The sequence below is a fragment of the Gossypium arboreum genome, chromosome 1, assembly GCF_025698485.1.
Source record: "Gossypium arboreum isolate Shixiya-1 chromosome 1, ASM2569848v2, whole genome shotgun sequence".
Taxonomy (NCBI): domain Eukaryota; kingdom Viridiplantae; phylum Streptophyta; class Magnoliopsida; order Malvales; family Malvaceae; genus Gossypium; species Gossypium arboreum.
Window position 1 is genome coordinate 102,754,376 of NC_069070.1, and position 18,027 is coordinate 102,772,402.

The following is an 18,027-nucleotide window of genomic DNA, read 5'->3' on the forward strand; positions in this document are numbered from 1 at the left end:
AAATTGACGCTTGTTAACTTTACTTATATGACATCAATGTAGCAATCCACACCATATTAATATTTAAATTTTTTAAAATTTAAAAATATTTAATTGTTGTCGTAACATCTAGATGATAATTTATTTATATGTCAAAAATCAATAAAATGATAGTAAAAATAGGAAAATAACAGCAGCAAAGTAGCTATAAAATTGCAAGCTTTTTCTTTTTTACAAATTCGAGCTGGGGCTGGGGTCGAGGTCAAGCCAACAAAATATTACTTGAGACTTAACCTATTTTTTAAACGGATCTTATTTTCTATCAAAACTCATTTTTCGAGACTATATTTTCATTCAAACTCTATTACTTTTAAAATAAGCCTTTAATTCAAATTGAGTAATCTAATTTATAAATAGATCTAGTGTCACGGGGCTAGACCTTTCGTTTAGCAATCCGTGCGGCCTTAGGCGATTCGCTCGTCCAAACCCGCCTAAGTCAGCCTTTACTTGAAGGAGGATTCCTTAAGAACTCCTCCAAAGCACCAACTCGTACAACGGAAGCAAACTTATGCCAAAAGAAGCAACTAAAGAAGAACAGAAAGGGACGCTCGCAAAGTGTTTGAGTAAATGCTCTCTATTCTCTTATTCATAAAAAATAATGAAACAATGAATGGAGTGAGTACAAATGAGGGGGAGACTCTCTATTTATACTTGAGCTCCCCAAAACCGACGGTCAAGATACATTTACATCGACGGACAAGATTAACCATATCACATGATTTAAGAGATTTACAAGATATTGCCATATCAAATCCTATCTAATCTTTCCAGGATATGATTCCCTCTATCTTTAAAGATTAGTTACCATAGTTGCCTAAGTTGCCATATCTTCACTATCGGGCCAACCAGGCTTCAATCTGACAGGCTTCTTCAACAGTTCCTTGAATCGGGCCAACTCACGTGGGCCAAATGATCCCCATCTAAGCAATAGACATCCATCAGATGCATTTGGTTTAATAGTCACGGGCTTTAAACTCTGGCCCGTGACACTAGTGCCGGACAATCATAAATTAAAATTAAATAAAGCACTAAAATAATTTGTTTAAAAGATGAAATAATTCATTATTACTGTGAGGAAAGGCAATAGACGTATGCAGCACCGGATTGACTAAAATTGCGCCCAGGCCAACCTCAGTACTTGTCTCCATCCATCGGTCACCGTTCCGATCCCTCTACTTATTCACCAAATTACCCTATATCTCACCCTAGCATCCAATCCAGCTACAGCAACAAAATGCACTTGAGCGAAAATGAAGGCATCGAAGGCAACACCTTCGTGGTCACCGGTGGTCTGGGCTTCGTCGGCTCTGCCCTTTGCTTGGAGCTTATCCTCAGAGGTGCTCGCCAAGTTCGCTCCTTTGACCTCCGCCATCATTCCCCTTGGTCCCTCCAACTAAGCAAACACGGCATCCGCTGCCTCCAAGGTTTCCCTTTTCTTCTTCTTCTTCTGCTACTACTATTATTTTCTTTCTGATGATCGGAAGAAAGTAACAAAAACTTAGAAACTTTAAAGTTTTCAACTTATCTTTCTTAGATGGATTGAACCATAAAGTTTGTGCTGTGTCTTTTTTTTTTTTTTAAATATGCGGGGGAGGCCTTCAATTTAGCATTTTGAGATGCTTATACCCATTGCCCTGAATTGTGTGGTTGCAACAGGCGATCTTACCTCGAAGAAAGATGTTGAAAATGCTCTTCGTGGTGCCAATTGCGTTTTTCACCTGGCTTCCTATGGCATGTCAGGGAAAGAAATGCTTCAGTTCTCTCGTGTTGACCAGGTGAATATCAATGGAACCTGCCATGTCTTGGAGGCTTGCCTTGAATTTGGGATCACTAGGCTTGTTTATGTCAGCACATATAATGTTGTGTTTGGTGGAAAGGAGATTGTCAATGGCAGTGAGGCCTTGCCCTATTTCCCTATTGATGATCACGTTGATCCCTATGGTCGAAGTAAATCAATCGCCGAGCAGTTGGTTCTTAAGTACAACGGCCGCCCTTTAAAGTAAGTAAATCGAACTGCCAGAATCCTCCTATTTGGTTATCTTTTCTGCTACTATTGTTTTAGGCTTGAATAAAATGGTACAAGATAGTATTAGTTTATATGTATGTGGAATAGTATGATAGTATTAGTATTAGTATGATAGTATCAGTACCATTAAATTTAGTCAGTTCCACTTGAGCGGGTTTGGGCTTGAACGGAAACTCTTCCCTATCAGAATCGTACTCAAGGTGCGATGGATGGCAGTGGTTGGAAGGAGATGTATGGTCACACTTGAATGTTGTTCTGGAATCAGTCTCAACCTTGGTTCCATCGGGAGGCTATTGTTTGATAGCGTGGCCTTACCTTTAATTAACTGCCCAAGTTGAATGAGTTGAGTACTAACAGCTTCCGTTTGATGCTTCATATCAACCATTGTTTGATACTGAAACTTAACTGTAGATTGAAGGGAGTCTAGGGATTTAGTTTGTTGAGCAAGAGCTTGAGATTGTAGTTGAAAATCATCCTGAAGCATAGCCACTTACAGATCTAAGTTTGCCAATCGAGTACCATCAACCATGGTGGAGGAGAGTTAGAGCAACGAAAGCACCAAAAATGGACCAAACTGCAACCTCAAAATGAATTCCAAACAATACAAACAACTATAATAAGAAGTAGAGACCAAAAGAGGAGGAAGAAGAAATAGGAGAGTATGGTGAATTCAAGAGAAGAAATGGATCAGTACAAAGAAACTAATCCAAGCGAGGAGGCAGTAGCAGTCACGCTCTAGACAATTCCTTCGTACTTAGGTTATTTCTACTTATTTATAATAGATAGATTGTACTGCCCCTTTACAAAATATCCCCTGCCCTTAGGTCACATAATTCTTAAGAATAACAGATATGGTTTTCTTGCGTGGGGTCCTCCTGATGCGCACCTTGTTGGCTCTCCTTCAGCCGCTTCTACCACATCAGCTCATGGTGTCATCACAGAATATAATTGAATGACAAAATTTACTCTAGCATATTGGATAATCTAGATTAAATTTTTACTGAAGTTTGCCATTGAACATGCCTTCTCTTCACCCTTTTCTGTTCCAAAGGGAAATGAGTTACATGGGGGATTCTTTGCTGTGCAGGAATAATATTGGAAAATGTCTTTATACCTGTGCTGTTCGTCCAGCTGCTATATATGGACCCGGTGAAGAGCGACACCTCCCTAGGATAGTATCTATGGCAAAACTAGGCTTGGTGCCATTCAAAATAGGTAATGCTAATGTGAAAACAGACTGGGTTTATGTGGATAACCTGGTACTCGCTCTACTATTGGCAAGCATGGGAGTTTTAGATGACATTCCTGGAAAAGAAGGGCGTCCAGTTGCAGCTGGCCAGCCATACTTCATATCTGATGGTAATGAATAGTGATCAATGCTTTTCTTGTTTTCTCCCATTAGGCGTGCAAAACTATTTGCAGTAGCAGTTTTATCTATTTTGACTATTTACTGGATGAAGTTGACAATGTTTCTCAAGGGTATTTTTCTCTTATGACTTTTTGCAGGGTCTCCAATCAACACTTTTGAATTCATCCAACCACTTTTAAAAAGTTTAGATTATGACTTGCCAAAGTCCTGGCTCGCTGTTTCGCATGCTCTTTATCTAGCTAAGATTTTCTGGGCTGTATACTCAATGTTATATCCCTTATTGAATCGGTGGTGGCTTCCTCAGCCCTTCATTCTTCCTGCTGAAGTATATAAGGTTTGTTTAATAACTGGTTCCCCCTTTCCGTGCTCTGAGCCGTGCCTGTGATTCAGAACTTTTGCATAAAGCACCAAAAATAAATATTCGATCATCTGTTCTGCTTTTGATTTTGATAGGGTAAAATGTTGGTGTTATATATTGTGATGATAGGTTGTTGAGGTGGTATGACAATTTTCCTAGTAAAAAATCGTGTTTAATGAACCTGATGCATGTTTGTAGGTTGGTCTTACCCATTACTTCTCATACCTTAAAGCACAGCAAGAGCTTGGATATGTTCCAATGGTGAGTCCTCGGGAAGGCATGGCAGCAACTATATCATACTGGCAGGATAGGAAAAACAAAAGTTTGGACGGACCTCCAATATATGTATGGGGAATTATTTTGATTGGAATGATTTCACTTTTTGCTAGTGGTTGGTTCCCACCCATAGGACCAGTGCCACTCCTTAGATCTATTGGACTTATGTTATTTCGGTCGATGTTTGGAATACGGCTAGCATTTTACTTAGCTACTGCAGCACATATCGGAGAAGGCATGTACGCGTGGCGGTTGGCAAAAAGAGTGGATCCTAATAATGCAACAGGATGGTTCTGGCAGACTTTTGCACTTGGGTTTCCCTCTTTGAGGCTATTGTTGAAGAGAGCCAAAAAAGTTGCATGAGCGTTGCATTTGTGTTGGTGTACTTTAATTCACTTCACTGTAGAATGGTTTGTTAATGGCCACAAACGGGAAAATTAAACATTCAACTTTGTGAAATGACTTTACCCCCCTCCCCAAGGCCCCACCTCCCAAACAAACAAAATTGGAGAACATCTCATCTAATGTAATGAGTACTCACCTCATTTCCCTAACAACTTGTGGTTCATGGTAATAACTGTTACACGATTTCCCTTGTACAGACAGAAATGTAAAGGTCATATTCTTTTCTATTTATATTTTAATTTCATCAGTTTTAATCTCAAACCTGTTCAATTAAATTTAATCTGTTTTTTAATTGAATCGCTATAATATGTAAATACCAAGTTGAAAGTAATAATCTAAGACTAAAATTTTAAAATTCCATAAATACAAATCCAACAGCTTAGCAGAATTAACCAAAATGTAAATAAAATGAAAGCAATGGGATGAATGATGTATGGAGCATTGGGATTTGGCAAGAATACGTGTAAAAATAAATAAGACGTAAAACACAGCTAATTTCAACATGAGCATCATCATCTTCATCCATATCACCCTTCCACTAACGTAACTGTAATTGGCAACAAACTCAAACACAACACCTAAAAGACTAGAACACAAGTGCTTTCTCTCTCGCGTCTAACTTACGCCTTTACCTTACAAATGCATCACACTAACAACACTCCTAAGCCAAGACCTATCGGCCATTTCTAGCTTAGCAACCAAGTCCCAAGTTCAACAAAAACAGCAAATCCTGTACCCTTAATTCTACTTCAGTTACACGATGCTTAAATTACAAAATGGTTCCCACTTCAACACTGGCTGACCCACTACAGACTACCCAGTTAAAAGCATGATTTTACTTCCATGGAAAGTTTGACATGCCTTGTGGGTTATTATTGTTGTTATTATTGCAGGTTCCCATGCTCTGGTTAACAGGGCTACCAGGTCCACCTGAGGATTCACTTAGAGTACCATGTGAAGGTGAGCTGGTAACCCCTGGAGCAACCTTTGGTGGGGCAGATAGGCCTTCCATCTGGTATGTTGACTTTGCTTCCTTTCGATTGTCTGTAACAAAACTACCCACAACCACCTGCAAGCAACATTGTAGCTCACTTCCAGTACCATAGACACGTTAAGTATATTACTTAAAATGAGATGGGCAGTAATGTATAGAACCAAAAGCCAATAGCAGCACTATGAATCATGTCAGCTTTACATAATTCTTCTAAAATATATCTAAATATTTGCATAAAGGAGAGACAGAGCTCACTGATAAATGCTAGGTGAGGCAGAGGCCATTTCTCCACCCTCCAAAACGCTCCAACGTTACATGGTTAACAGTTGACATATGGTAAACATCATCAAACCTAAAAGGCCTAAAACCTATGTTTGCTGTAACTCTTCATGAAGGGAAAATATTTGGTATCCTGTCGGTGGATTTTAAAAATTCAACAAGCAAGGTTGGTTGATGACAAGTGTGTATAATGTATAGTAAAAAATAAAAAAACATATATATATATATATATAAAAGAAATGAGAAATGTGGCAAATTTATAACTTTGTTTGGGGAGTTAAAAAAGTGCACCGCCAGTGTATCAAACACTCACCCTTTAAAATTTACATTTTTCATAATATTAACATTAAATGGAGTTTTTTATTGAAATTAAATGGATTATTAATAATAACATCAATCACAAAATATTTATCACTTTTGTTAGGTGGTAGAACTTCTAACATCATATTTCACTAGAGTTAAATCTAGAGAAACTTTCACTTCTCGTAGAGTGATTTTGGTTCATCCCTGTATACCACAAGATTCTGAAAAGATTGAAAATATGTACAATCTGAAAGATACTAGAACAAAAGAACAATGCAGTAACGAAAATTTCAAATGAGAAAAGGAATTAAACCTGAACAGGAGATGCAGCTGTTAGAAGGCCAGCTACACCACCACCTAAAACACGACCATCTGGGCCAGACAATGACACACTTAACCCTCCAGTTCTGCTCCGCTGACCACCATTTTCTGACAGAAGAAATGAACCAGACAGTGATAGAATTTCAAATCGCCCCTGCACCATCAATGGAAAAGAAACATAATGCCATTAAATTAGATATTCGAAGTAAACCGGTGCTCTCTCTTTATAGGTTGTGGAATAAATTTGATATAATTGATTTTCATTATAAAGTTCACATCTGGCACATCTTTGGTGGTATAACAATGCTTCCAGAAGCAGAATAATCATCGCTAGAACATAGTAACTTCTGCTATATGATGACAATAAATCCACTTTTGCATATTTCTTCCCATGACAGCATCAGCTCCAGCTTTATGCTTAAGAATTGAGATTTCCTATTCAAACATCTTTAAATTCCCATGGCTGAATTTAATACAGATAGATGATTCTAACAAGCATCAAAAATTCTATTTCACTCTGCAACTTATGCAGCCATCATCCATTGGGAGTACATCACATAAATGGCGGCATGCATTAATAGATATTATATAAGATGTTTTCTCAGTTCAATATTTATAGTTTAAACAGGATACAGCCATCCATCTATTACGTTGATGTTAAACCTGACAATATCAGACACAGCACAAAAAGATAACTAAAACATGATATAACATAGGATACAAAAAATAACACAAATACAACATGAATAAATGAATGTTTTGACATCTATATAATGTGAATTAGCGTATTCAATTTTACATAAATATGAAATATTTTAAACACAATTATGACACTACAATATACATGAACATGATATAGATACAGAAATTGCATGATCAAATTGATACTCGAGAATCTTGATGCCAATATGCACCTCCTTCTCACAGACCCTAAAAATTACTAGTGAAAATAAAAATAATATTTTGCCTTTAGCTGAAGAGATTTCAATTCCTAAAGCAGTTTATAAGAACAAATTTAAATCCTAAAACAGAAGGCAACAACAATAAGAATGCTAATACTTTGGCACATCACAAACCTCATAAGTTACAGTTCCACCAGATGTTGCTGGTTGGCAAAGAGTTACATTTGATATGGCTCCATTTGCTGAGAGGATGCAAACAGCTCTGGGACCATGCTGAGAAAATGACATTATTTTTGACGATACATCCTAGAACCAGGTAAATACATAAAATTTTAGCTTCAGATCACCCAATTAACTACAACTATTATATCACCAAGAGAACAACTCCATTGCATACACATGTTTGTATAAAGAAGCACAGTGAAATTTAGAGCGATGGATAGCTCAAAAGATGAAAATACTTCACATTGAGAAATAAAAGTATAAATAAAAGGGAAGGCATCTCTCCTTTACTATAACGGGGTGTTTGGTTAGGAGAATGTTTAATTAACTCTGGTAATAGGATTATCTCATATCTAGATTATTTAGCACATTACTAATAATGTTTAATTTTCTTGTTTGATTGAGTTGTTTGGAATGTAAGATTTTTTTGTTGAGAGAATATAAGATAACCTAATAGTATTAAATTGTCATTGATCACAAATAAGGACGAAAAAAGCTATTAAATTATGCAAACAGTGAAAGGTGACAACGAAAATAGATAAAAATAATTAAGGTAAAATGACGACCACGATGATTATGAAGACAGACAAGTTGTTAAATTTTCTCAACTAATAAATAATTAAAAATGGAAAAACTCATAATAATAATTAATTGAAACTTAAGGTAATATAATAGACAAAATGCTAAGTTTCCTCAATTTATACTTATAATAATGATAACAGTAATGATAATGATAATAATATAATATAATATAATATAATATAATATAATATAATATATATAGTTGGAATTAAAGAATTGGAGAATTTGATTCATTAGCATATATTATTTTGTTTTAGTTTAAATAAAATGGATCAAAGTCAATAAAATGAGTAAAATTGTCACAAATTTTAGATTACTGAGGTAATATAAAGATTACCTAAGAAATAGATGGTATTGAACCAAAACTTATCATCAGTAAGATGACTATCCAAATGCCCCCTAGTTGTATGTCCAGTATATTTATAAAATTAACAAGAAAGAAATATATCTTCAACCAAATAAAGGAATGGAGTTCATAAAAATATTCATCAAGATAATGTTATTCATTCACATAACTTCATTCTAAGTTGTGTATACATTTTGAAGTTGCAAAATCACAAGCATTATCAAAATTTTAATTTACTCCATTAGTTCTTTGTTGTTTTCATTGATTTTCATTGTCTGAAGAGGAATTTTGGGAAGTAATCCATTGCCCCAATTTGACCTTTTATTTCATCACATGCAAAATGCAAAAAACTAATGACATAACACTTTTCTCCAGAGTCAATATGGTTCTAAAGACAACAGTTGACTAAAAATCTTTACGAAGCAAATTAAATGAAAGAAGTTTCGGCAACTTATGACAGGCATATTTGCATCAAGCAAGAAGATGAACATGCCATTTATTAATAAATGGAATAAAAATGAATTTTCAGAATGGTTGACTCTAGCATATAAGAGCAATAAGAAAACGTTTTCCACATAAACCAGGAAAAGTGGTAAGGGAAGTTAAAAGGAAAAAAGAGAAACCTCTCCCACTTTAACAGTGATAACATGGGGCGTAAATCCAACTCTGGGTGATCCTGCAAAAAGAGAACAATTTAGTGAAATATGTCAGCTTAGTAACCAAGTACAAAGATAGCTCAGGCTTCTAAGAATCTTCTTTAAAAAATAAAATAAAATAAAAACTTGATAGTCATAGAATGACTATGCTTCATATTGAAAAAGTAATTGAAGGAAAAAAACAAAAGGAAAGAAAAGAACAAAAATCTTGTAATAACAAGAAAGCTGCAATCCTTCAGTATTATTCAAGAATGTTTATGTACATATTATATATATTTATAAAAGCACTCTTGGTAGATGTTAATTGCTAGCTAGCTGCTATTGACATAAGAGAGTGAAGATATAGAAAAACAAGAAAGGGGACACAGAAAAATGAGGCAAGGGCATGGCGGCATGCATATAAGTGATTTGGGAAAGATAAGAATCTGAAGTCTAAAGTCAGATAGAACAGATCCCAAGTCTAAAGTTAGAAGTCTATCTTACAATACAGACAACAGATGCAGATGTGATTCCACAGCATCACAGGTATTTACGTGTTGATATTTGGAATATTAGTTTGATTATCCTTACATAATCTCTTTAAGACTTCCAGTCTTCTACTAATTAGTGGTAAATACTGGTAAGTACTACAGTACTATTAATATTTATTATTACTCAGCAAAGCATCTTGGGTTCCATCCTGTCAGAAATCAGAACCCAGAATCGAGACTACTCCCTACAAATCATCACCAACACCAAAAACATAAACATAAACAAAACTAAAACCATCACTCCTTTATTATTTTTACCGCACTACCCATTTGTTCTCCTCACCTGCCATCCACATCCCACCCACGTGTGTTTGTCTATATATAACACAAAACAGAGTAAAAATGAAAAAGCAGGGAAATCAGATCCTTCCTCTTAGATCTTAATTCCTAAGTATAGTGGCATTTCGAGAACAAGGTAGAAAACAGAAAATGTCGTGCTTTTACCAATCCAAAGCAAAAAAAGACATTCATCAAATTAAACGATTAAAATGCTTTATTCGCGTATCAACTATCAAGAGAAAAGAGTACCCAGAGCTTCAAGTTGATTCTTCTTATTGCAGGAACCAGGCGGTCTTCCCCTAGCTTTCTTTCCTGAAGTTGGTGAAGAGGCTGATCCTCCTGAAGGAGGTGGCGGAGGAGTTGGTGAGGGGAATCCTCCTCCACTATTAGATTGGGTTACGCTGACAGAGGAAGGAGCTGGTATAAGAGACAACGGCATGGTACTTTCCGGCCCATACTTCCTGGGCCTCCCTCTCTTCCTCTTCAAGGGTTCGCTCCCCATGCTCATGCTCATGTTCAGAGCTTGCCCTTGTTCTTGAGTGACCGCAGGTCCACCAGCGGACCCCTCGGCCCCACCATCGCCGGAAGCTGGCTGATATGTGAGTGAGGCGGAAGTGATGGGCTTGTACACAGCTGTTCCGTCAGACCTAAAGGCTAAACGCATGTTCTGTATCACCGGTTGTGACGCCACCGGACTCTTCTGTTGCATGCCCAAGCTGTAGGGCTCTCTACTCGCCATCATTCCCGTCTCAGATCCCGACATTCTTTTCCTTTTTCTGTTTGGTGTTTAAAATTGAATTATATATGCTTTTTCAGTTCTTTCCTTTGCTCGTACCTAAGTAATTCATTAGATCACGAAGCAGCAGCAACAGCAGAGAAGAACCTAATTTTTTAAACAGAAAAATATAATAATCTCAAACATGAAATGTTATACTCATGCTGACTGTTAAGAATTATTGTTCAAAAGAACGAACTCACTGTTTGGTGCACTGAACTCTCACTACTTGAACTCGAACTCGAGAAGTGCAGATTTTTGAAAATGTTTGTATAAATTAAAATGAAGTTTCAAATTTCAACTTGAGCGAGGAACTGTCAGTTGATCAAGCTTTCAAAATTCACTGAAAAAAAAAATTGAGCCTAACAAGCTACCTTGCTCTTAAATCCCAGGTGAAAAATCTATATGCAAAAAAGTAGAATTTACTCATCGCCAAATTTAAACCCTAATAACTGTTGCAATCCTTTCAGTTTTAGTCCCCAAATCTACTCAATTCCATTTTTCTTACAAAGATGAAGCTACAATTTTTTTAATAATGGCTAAAAAAACCCAGGAATCTGTCCAATTTTACGGACAATTTTCAGAATTTTCGAAAAATTACAGTTTTATAACAAATATATAATCTATTATCCAAAAAAAACAGAAAATAGGAGAAAAAATACAAAAAAAATGCCAATAACTTACCAATAAATAGGAAATTTTCAGAGTCTAAGAGACGGATGAGAAAAAAAAAACTTAGGGATTCTGAAGGGAAAAAGGCAAAGTAGCAGCAAACAACTTTTTCCAAAGAAATGTTAGAAATCTGAAATTTTTAGGCGCTGTATTTACTATTTAGTAGTATATTTTATTTCAGATATTTTTATTTTAAATATTTTACTTTTCTCTTTCTTTTTTTAAAGTAAATTTTTGTTCTCTTTCTCTGTGTTTTTTCTATTTTTCTTTTCTTTTTCCCATTACTTAAAGGGCTTTTATTTAAAAGTAGACAATTAATAAATAATTTTTAATTCAGAAAAATAATATACTAAATCATTCTGTTTGTTATAGTCATAGTTAAGTAAACAGAAATTTATACATTAAATTCATTAAAATATAAAAATTAATAAATTATAAGGTAGAGTAAAAATATTTACATATATATATATTTTTATGAAAAAAGTCATTATTCTCTTTAAAAAAATTGGCAACGTAATTTTAGTGTAGAGTACAACTGTACAAGCTTTAATTTGCATTTACTCCAAGTCTCCCACGCCTTGATTAGAATTTAGAATGATAACGCGCTCGTTCCTTCTGTGTTATCTGTTGTAAACTAAAGCCTTCACTCTATGCTTCCTCACCTACTCGACTACTCGCTTCTTTCAAATTGCCACGTAATTTACGGCTTTAAAGATCCCCTACTTTCTTAGTTGTAAAGCGAACAAAGTACTGTAACCCGCTTTTGGCTCCAGTTACCTCTAATATTTTAAAATGATTTTTCTTGTTTGAATTTTGAAATTATATTTTTAAGGGTAAAATATCGAGTTCATCAATTTTCGGATGCTTTCATTTTTCATCTAAATAAAAATAATTTTAATTTAATCATTATCATTAATAAAAATTTTCACCTATAACAAAAAATCTGATTTTACATACTAAATCTCACTCTAAAATACTTCTTTGATCAAGTCAAACTTGTTTGTCAATCACAGTTTTCTTTCATTTTTCTTTTTCTTGTATTTTGGGTCTTATTTATTCTTCTTCTTCTTCCCTCCCATGTCCGTGCTTCCAACGTCTAGCCCCTATAAGACACGGTACAAATTCCAACATACAGATATCCGTTGTTGCGCAAAGTACAATGACGATGGTCATTTAAATCATAAATTTTCGAATTCGTACATGTAGGCGTCGGTTTTATTAAAACATCTCTGGTTTTGGCACAAGGCTATCTTGGAAAGCTTCTCCCTTGATGCTTGTTGCAGGTAGAGAGCACATACAGTTTTTATGCAAAGTTTTGGATCCTTGCCAAAGGCCACGAACATCTCCCCCTCAAATTCCCGATTCGACTTATGATTCCTTTTCCTTTTGAGTTGAGAGAGAATCATATCGAAGTCCACTTCATCATTTGAGTTACTTGAGACATCTTGTTGTTCGCTATGAGTATTATTGCAATCGGAATGTTCTTGCGACTCACTACAACTATAGTCACAACTGGTAATGTTGAAGCCCTCAACGATAAAACCATTAGGACTATCATCATCACTCTCATTGTCTGACCCAATCTCATCTTCAACACCCTCAGTTATAGGGCTTCGTTTGCGGAATTTACTTTCATCGTTCTTCCTCGAAGAAATTTTTTTTATTTCTTCTCCTTTAGATTATCTAAGTTGCTTTTGAGGGAATTAAGAAAGCAGTCATCTCCCTCAGGCCTGTTTAACACATGAATTATATATCATTTAGCATGTTGTAATTGTTGGTTGTATTTTGTTTTGGGATTTTAAACTTTTATGTTTTAATAAGTTTTTTTTCATAAACTCTAGATTTTCTAGGCTTTGAAAATTTTTGGGTGTTAGAAGCAGTGAAGGAAAAAAGTTGGTTAGGGAAGAAGAAGATTGAATATACCCAAAATAAAAGAGAATGAAAATGAAAGAAAATTTTGATTGGTGGAGAAGTTTGACTTGGTCAAAGAAGTATTCTATAGTGGGATGGGTTAGGTGATTAAAATGAAAATTTTCTCTAAAGATGGTGATAAATTATAATTATTTTTATTTAAGTGATAAAAAATGAAGGTGCTCAAAAACTTGGGTGACCAATTAAATAGTTTACCCTATTTTTTATTAAATAGTTAATACAGCTGATGCACGTATGAGTTATTTAAATTTTGTAGTAATAGTTTTAAGATTTAATATTAATGTGATTAGAAAATTAACACATAATAATTTTTATTTACAAAAACACATAAAACTCAAATTAATATCAAGTTAATCAACATCACATATAATATAAAGAAAAATAAAATTATATTTACGGGAGATGAGTAAGATGGCAAACGTCTCTCCTATCTTAATTAGTGGTCGAGGGTTTAATCCTCGCCCTAGGTATAGAATAACTTTAAAATTTGTGGTCAACATCTACCCCTTAATAGGCTTAGAGAATGCGAATGATTAATTAATAGGCTCGCTCCCTTAGATACCTTGAGAAATAAAAAGAATTATTACAATATATGTAGTAATTATATTTTGTCTGAATTAAATTTGGGTTGAGTTCTGATTGAGTGTGAATCTCTTTTTTTTTATAGTGTTATCTTTAATATTTATTTGTCATAGATTTTATTTTTAAATATTATTTAAGTAGTGAATAAAAAGCCGACTATTAATTAGATTTTAGTGTAATTGATTGTAATTACACAAAACTGACATGTTTGGGTAACCGTTGTAATTGATGAGTATCACAGAATGAATGTAATTGGAACTCCTTAATTGCACCTTTCAATTCTTAGGGGTGAAAATTGGAGTAATTATCTGAGATAATTACATTCAAATCTAATTTTAGAAAATTATTTTTATAAAATTTCTAAAATTATATTATAAGTATGAGCAAATATGAATATTTGAGATAGTTATAACAAAAATTCTTATATTATAAATCCTAAAAAATACTATAAAAATAATTTATATATTTTATAAAGTTATACCAAAAATTATATTATTTAAAATCTAATTTTTTTAAATTTATGGAAAATTATTAGAATTTTTTAAATGTTATAAAAGTGTTATAAAATATTTATTTATAAAATATTATGGCCAAATGTGAACATAACTTATTTATCTGTCCATGCTATATATTATAAAAATAGTATCCTTATTCATAAAAAATGTTATAGGTTTTTTTATTATAACTTATTTGTAAAAAATAACTTTCTAGAGTTATGACAACAAAAATATTGTTTATAAGAAGTGTTATGAAAGTACTAGACAATTTATAAAACTTTTTTTTATGAATGTTATATATTATAAATTTTATATTATTTTATATTTAATTTACATATCATAGAAAAGATTTAATCTAACATAAGTTATTCTCTAAATTTAATTTTTATAATTAATGCTATACAAGATTTGGACTAAAAACCAAATATTATAAGGTAGATGCTAATATGCAAATAGAAAATGTTTTTTGCACCTTATCGTGAGGATATAATACTATTAGAGAGAATGGTGCCAGACACAAGCACCATAGATAGCTCGGAAACTTTTTAATTTGAGACATTCAAAGCTTCAAATGTGGTTGAGAATACATTTATTGTTTTAAACAATATTTCTTATATTAACATCACATTATAATATTTGTTATTATATTTTTAAAATATAAATTATGTAATTGTGTAATTACAATTTGTACTACCAAACATAACATAGGAAATTACAATGTAATTATACTATGCCATTCAAACACGTTTAGAAAATTATAATTCTTTGTAATTATTGTAATTACAAGAGAGTGTAATTACTAACTTAGTAATTACGCTTTTATTCAATTATTTTGTGCTGTCCAAACATACATTTATTATTACTTAGATAAAAAAGGGACAACAAGGGAAAAAAGGAGGTAAAAAAAAGAAAGAAGTTAAGGGGAAGATGGTTTTACTAGGAGAGTTAAAAAAACGACAGGGGGACTTTCAAAACTTTTTTTTTTTTTTTACAGATATTGATAATCTTGAGGTTCTCTAGAGAAAGGAAAAAATCGATCTAACACTCAATAATAACCTTCATTGTTCATAACTCATCATTGTCAGGGCCTCCTCTTGAATCTGAGATCTAAATCGAGCTTTAGACCTACAAGAAGGTGTGAAAGCTTCAGTAAAATAAGAAGATAAGGAAAAAGGAGAGAAGAAACTCACAAAGAATAAGGGGAAATTCATTCGACGATACTTGTGATTGAAGAGGCAACCAATGTTGGTGACAAGTGGAGATACATAAGATTGCAAAGGACTTTTAAAACACTGTAAGTTACTGCTCAAACTCACTGAAGTGCATGTCCAAATCTCGCTTCTTTAGCTTTTGGGGTGTATTGATCTTAAGTTCTTATATCGTGCGTTGTTTTTTCCATCCTCTTGATGTGTTATTATTTTATTTAGGCTTAATTGAACAAAATGCCCTTAAATTATGCTCTTTGTTTGAGTTACGTACCTAAATTTTTTTGACCAAACCAAATAACTAAACTTTATTCCATAAGCAAAGTTGGCCCCTATGTCACGGGACACGAATCAAAGTCTGTGACGATTACACAAAGAGTGTCATATGGAGGTCAATTGATTAGATGGAGCTTATTCGACCACTTGATCTGGCCCGATTTGTGGAACTGTCATGAAATTATCGAATGATATGCAAGTGTACATAATTGTCAACAATAAAGTAGTGAGTAAAGAGTATTGTCTCCACAGAGACTGTATATGCAACGCAAATATTGTGAAATTATAAATTGAGAGTGATGAATGAACTAATTAATCTACCTAAAATTAATCTAAGTATGCAAGACAAAATGCAACATAGAATATTAAGCAGGAAACTTTTAAGAGTTAATCACAATGACATGCATGAGTTAGAATAATTACTTTACCTTAACTTAGAATTATTAATAACAATGTTAAAGATGTTATGGTGTTCCTGTGGCAATTTGGATATTTACTAATTCTTAATTTATAAGTCTCTTTAGCATACTTCTATGTTTAATTAACTTAAAGTTTAATAAGTAGACATTGTAACACCCCAAACCTGTCTTCGTCACCGGATTAGTGTTACGAAGCACTACTAATCAATCAGAAATCATTTAACATCATATCATTCAATAGATTAATCTCATCCAAAATCATATCAATCATAAGCATTTTTTCCCTAAATCGAGCCTTTGAGGCCCTAAAAATAGCTTAGAAGCAATTCAGGACTAAATTGAAACAAAACAAAAGTTTTAAAAAAAAGTTACAAAAATTGGAAAATAGGGGTCACACGGCTGTGTGGCCAGACCGTGTAACATTCGAACAAGGACACACAACCATGTCCCAGCCTGTGTCAATCACTGAGTAGGGTCATACGGCTGTGTCGCAACCCGTGTAACTCTCTGAGTTGCCACACACGGTCGTGTGTTAGTCCGTGCAACTCACTGAATTGAAACAATAGAATTTTACAAATGACACACGGTCGTATAGCTAGGCCGTGTGTGTCACACGACCTTGTGACAGCCTGTGTCCCAAGCCATGTGAACCCAAAAATTTACCTAAAATCAAGCCATGTCAAGTCCAATTCATACCTAACCATCCATACCATTTGGGCATAAATTCAAGGGGTCTAAACATCACTTAAAAACACCAAAACATGCCATTTCAAACATCCTAATTTGTAACACCCCTTACCCGTATTCGACACTGGAAAAGGGCACGAGGTGTTACCGGACATAAACTCACACAATTATACAAAACCGAGACATGAATTTGCGTTCAAATTTAGAACTTTTCATTCACATGCATAACGTCCCTTATAAGGGCCCTCGAGGCCCAAAACATACATTGGGTGTGGTTCGGGATTAAACCGAGAACTTTCAAAACTTTTACTACACTTAGAAAATTTTCATACTTTGGAGAGTCACACGCCCGTGTGGCTTGGGACACGCCCGTGTGGCTTGGGACACGCCCGTGCCCTTAGCCCGTGTAACTCTTTGTTTATGATGTTAGCAACAAATTGAAGTCACACGGCCAAGTCACATGCCCGTGTGCTTAGGTCATGTCCTTCACACGGTAGAGACACACGGCCGTGTCTCTGCTCGTGTGTTTACTACTAGGCATTATGTTTTCCCTAATTAGGGTGCAGGGGACACACGACAAGAACACACGCCCATGGGGCAGATCGTGTGTCACACACGGCCTAGACACATGCCCGTGCGTCTACCCGTGTGGACAAATTTGAGGCTATTTTCCAAGCCAATTGCCACCCTTATTGCACAAACACATACATGATTTCAAAGGCAATTGACATGGTATAGTCTAGAACTTAAACATACACAAACAAGACATGATCATGATCATTCCATCATCAAACATCCATAGCCACAACACATTTTGTCAATTCACACAACAACCAACCACATCACAATTGTTTAGGCACATGTATGTATATATGATTAGGTTTACATCCCAATAAACAATATGAGCTACATTTCTTGGCCATATACAAAATGAATCACCAAATCATTATAAGCCAACACACTTAGCCAAATTAATAATGACACAATTAATCAAAAGACAAAGTCCCTATACATGCCATAAACTTAAAATACTTGCGTTCACTTATACCCAAATGATAGCTTGATAGTGTGATGGCATCTTCGACGGTCTCTAAC

General features: G+C 34.4%; 2 protein-coding genes across 5 annotated transcripts; one reads left to right on the top strand and one right to left on the bottom strand.

Annotated features, from left to right (window-relative positions):
- Positions 1-1,085: 1,085 nt before the first annotated feature.
- On the top strand, positions 1,086-4,527 carry LOC108483058 (uncharacterized). The gene is made up of 5 exons (XM_017786244.2): positions 1,086-1,463; positions 1,696-2,038; positions 3,153-3,424; positions 3,572-3,768; positions 3,991-4,527. The coding sequence occupies exons 1-5, from the start codon at positions 1,274-1,276 to the stop codon at positions 4,429-4,431; spliced, it is 1,443 nt and encodes a 480-aa protein (XP_017641733.1). The 5' UTR covers positions 1,086-1,273; the 3' UTR covers positions 4,432-4,527.
- A 441-nt stretch (positions 4,528-4,968) lies between these two features.
- LOC108483059 (AT-hook motif nuclear-localized protein 10) lies at positions 4,969-11,528 on the bottom strand. Of its 4 annotated transcripts, none has more exons than XM_017786245.2 (6): positions 11,347-11,528; positions 10,137-10,770; positions 9,046-9,098; positions 7,447-7,578; positions 6,363-6,524; positions 4,969-5,542 (listed from the first exon to the last, which is right to left on the bottom strand). In XM_017786245.2, exons 2-6 carry the CDS (start codon positions 10,648-10,650, stop codon positions 5,309-5,311), a joined length of 1,095 nt encoding a protein of 364 aa, XP_017641734.1. In that variant the 5' UTR covers positions 10,651-10,770; positions 11,347-11,528; the 3' UTR covers positions 4,969-5,308. The 4 variants fall into 4 exon arrangements, with proteins under 4 accessions (XP_017641734.1, XP_017641737.1, XP_017641736.1 ...); XM_017786248.2 differs by having other exon boundaries at positions 10,137-10,663; positions 11,347-11,507; XM_017786247.2 differs by having other exon boundaries at positions 10,137-10,722; positions 11,347-11,507.
- Between the last annotated feature and the right edge of the window lie 6,499 nt (positions 11,529-18,027).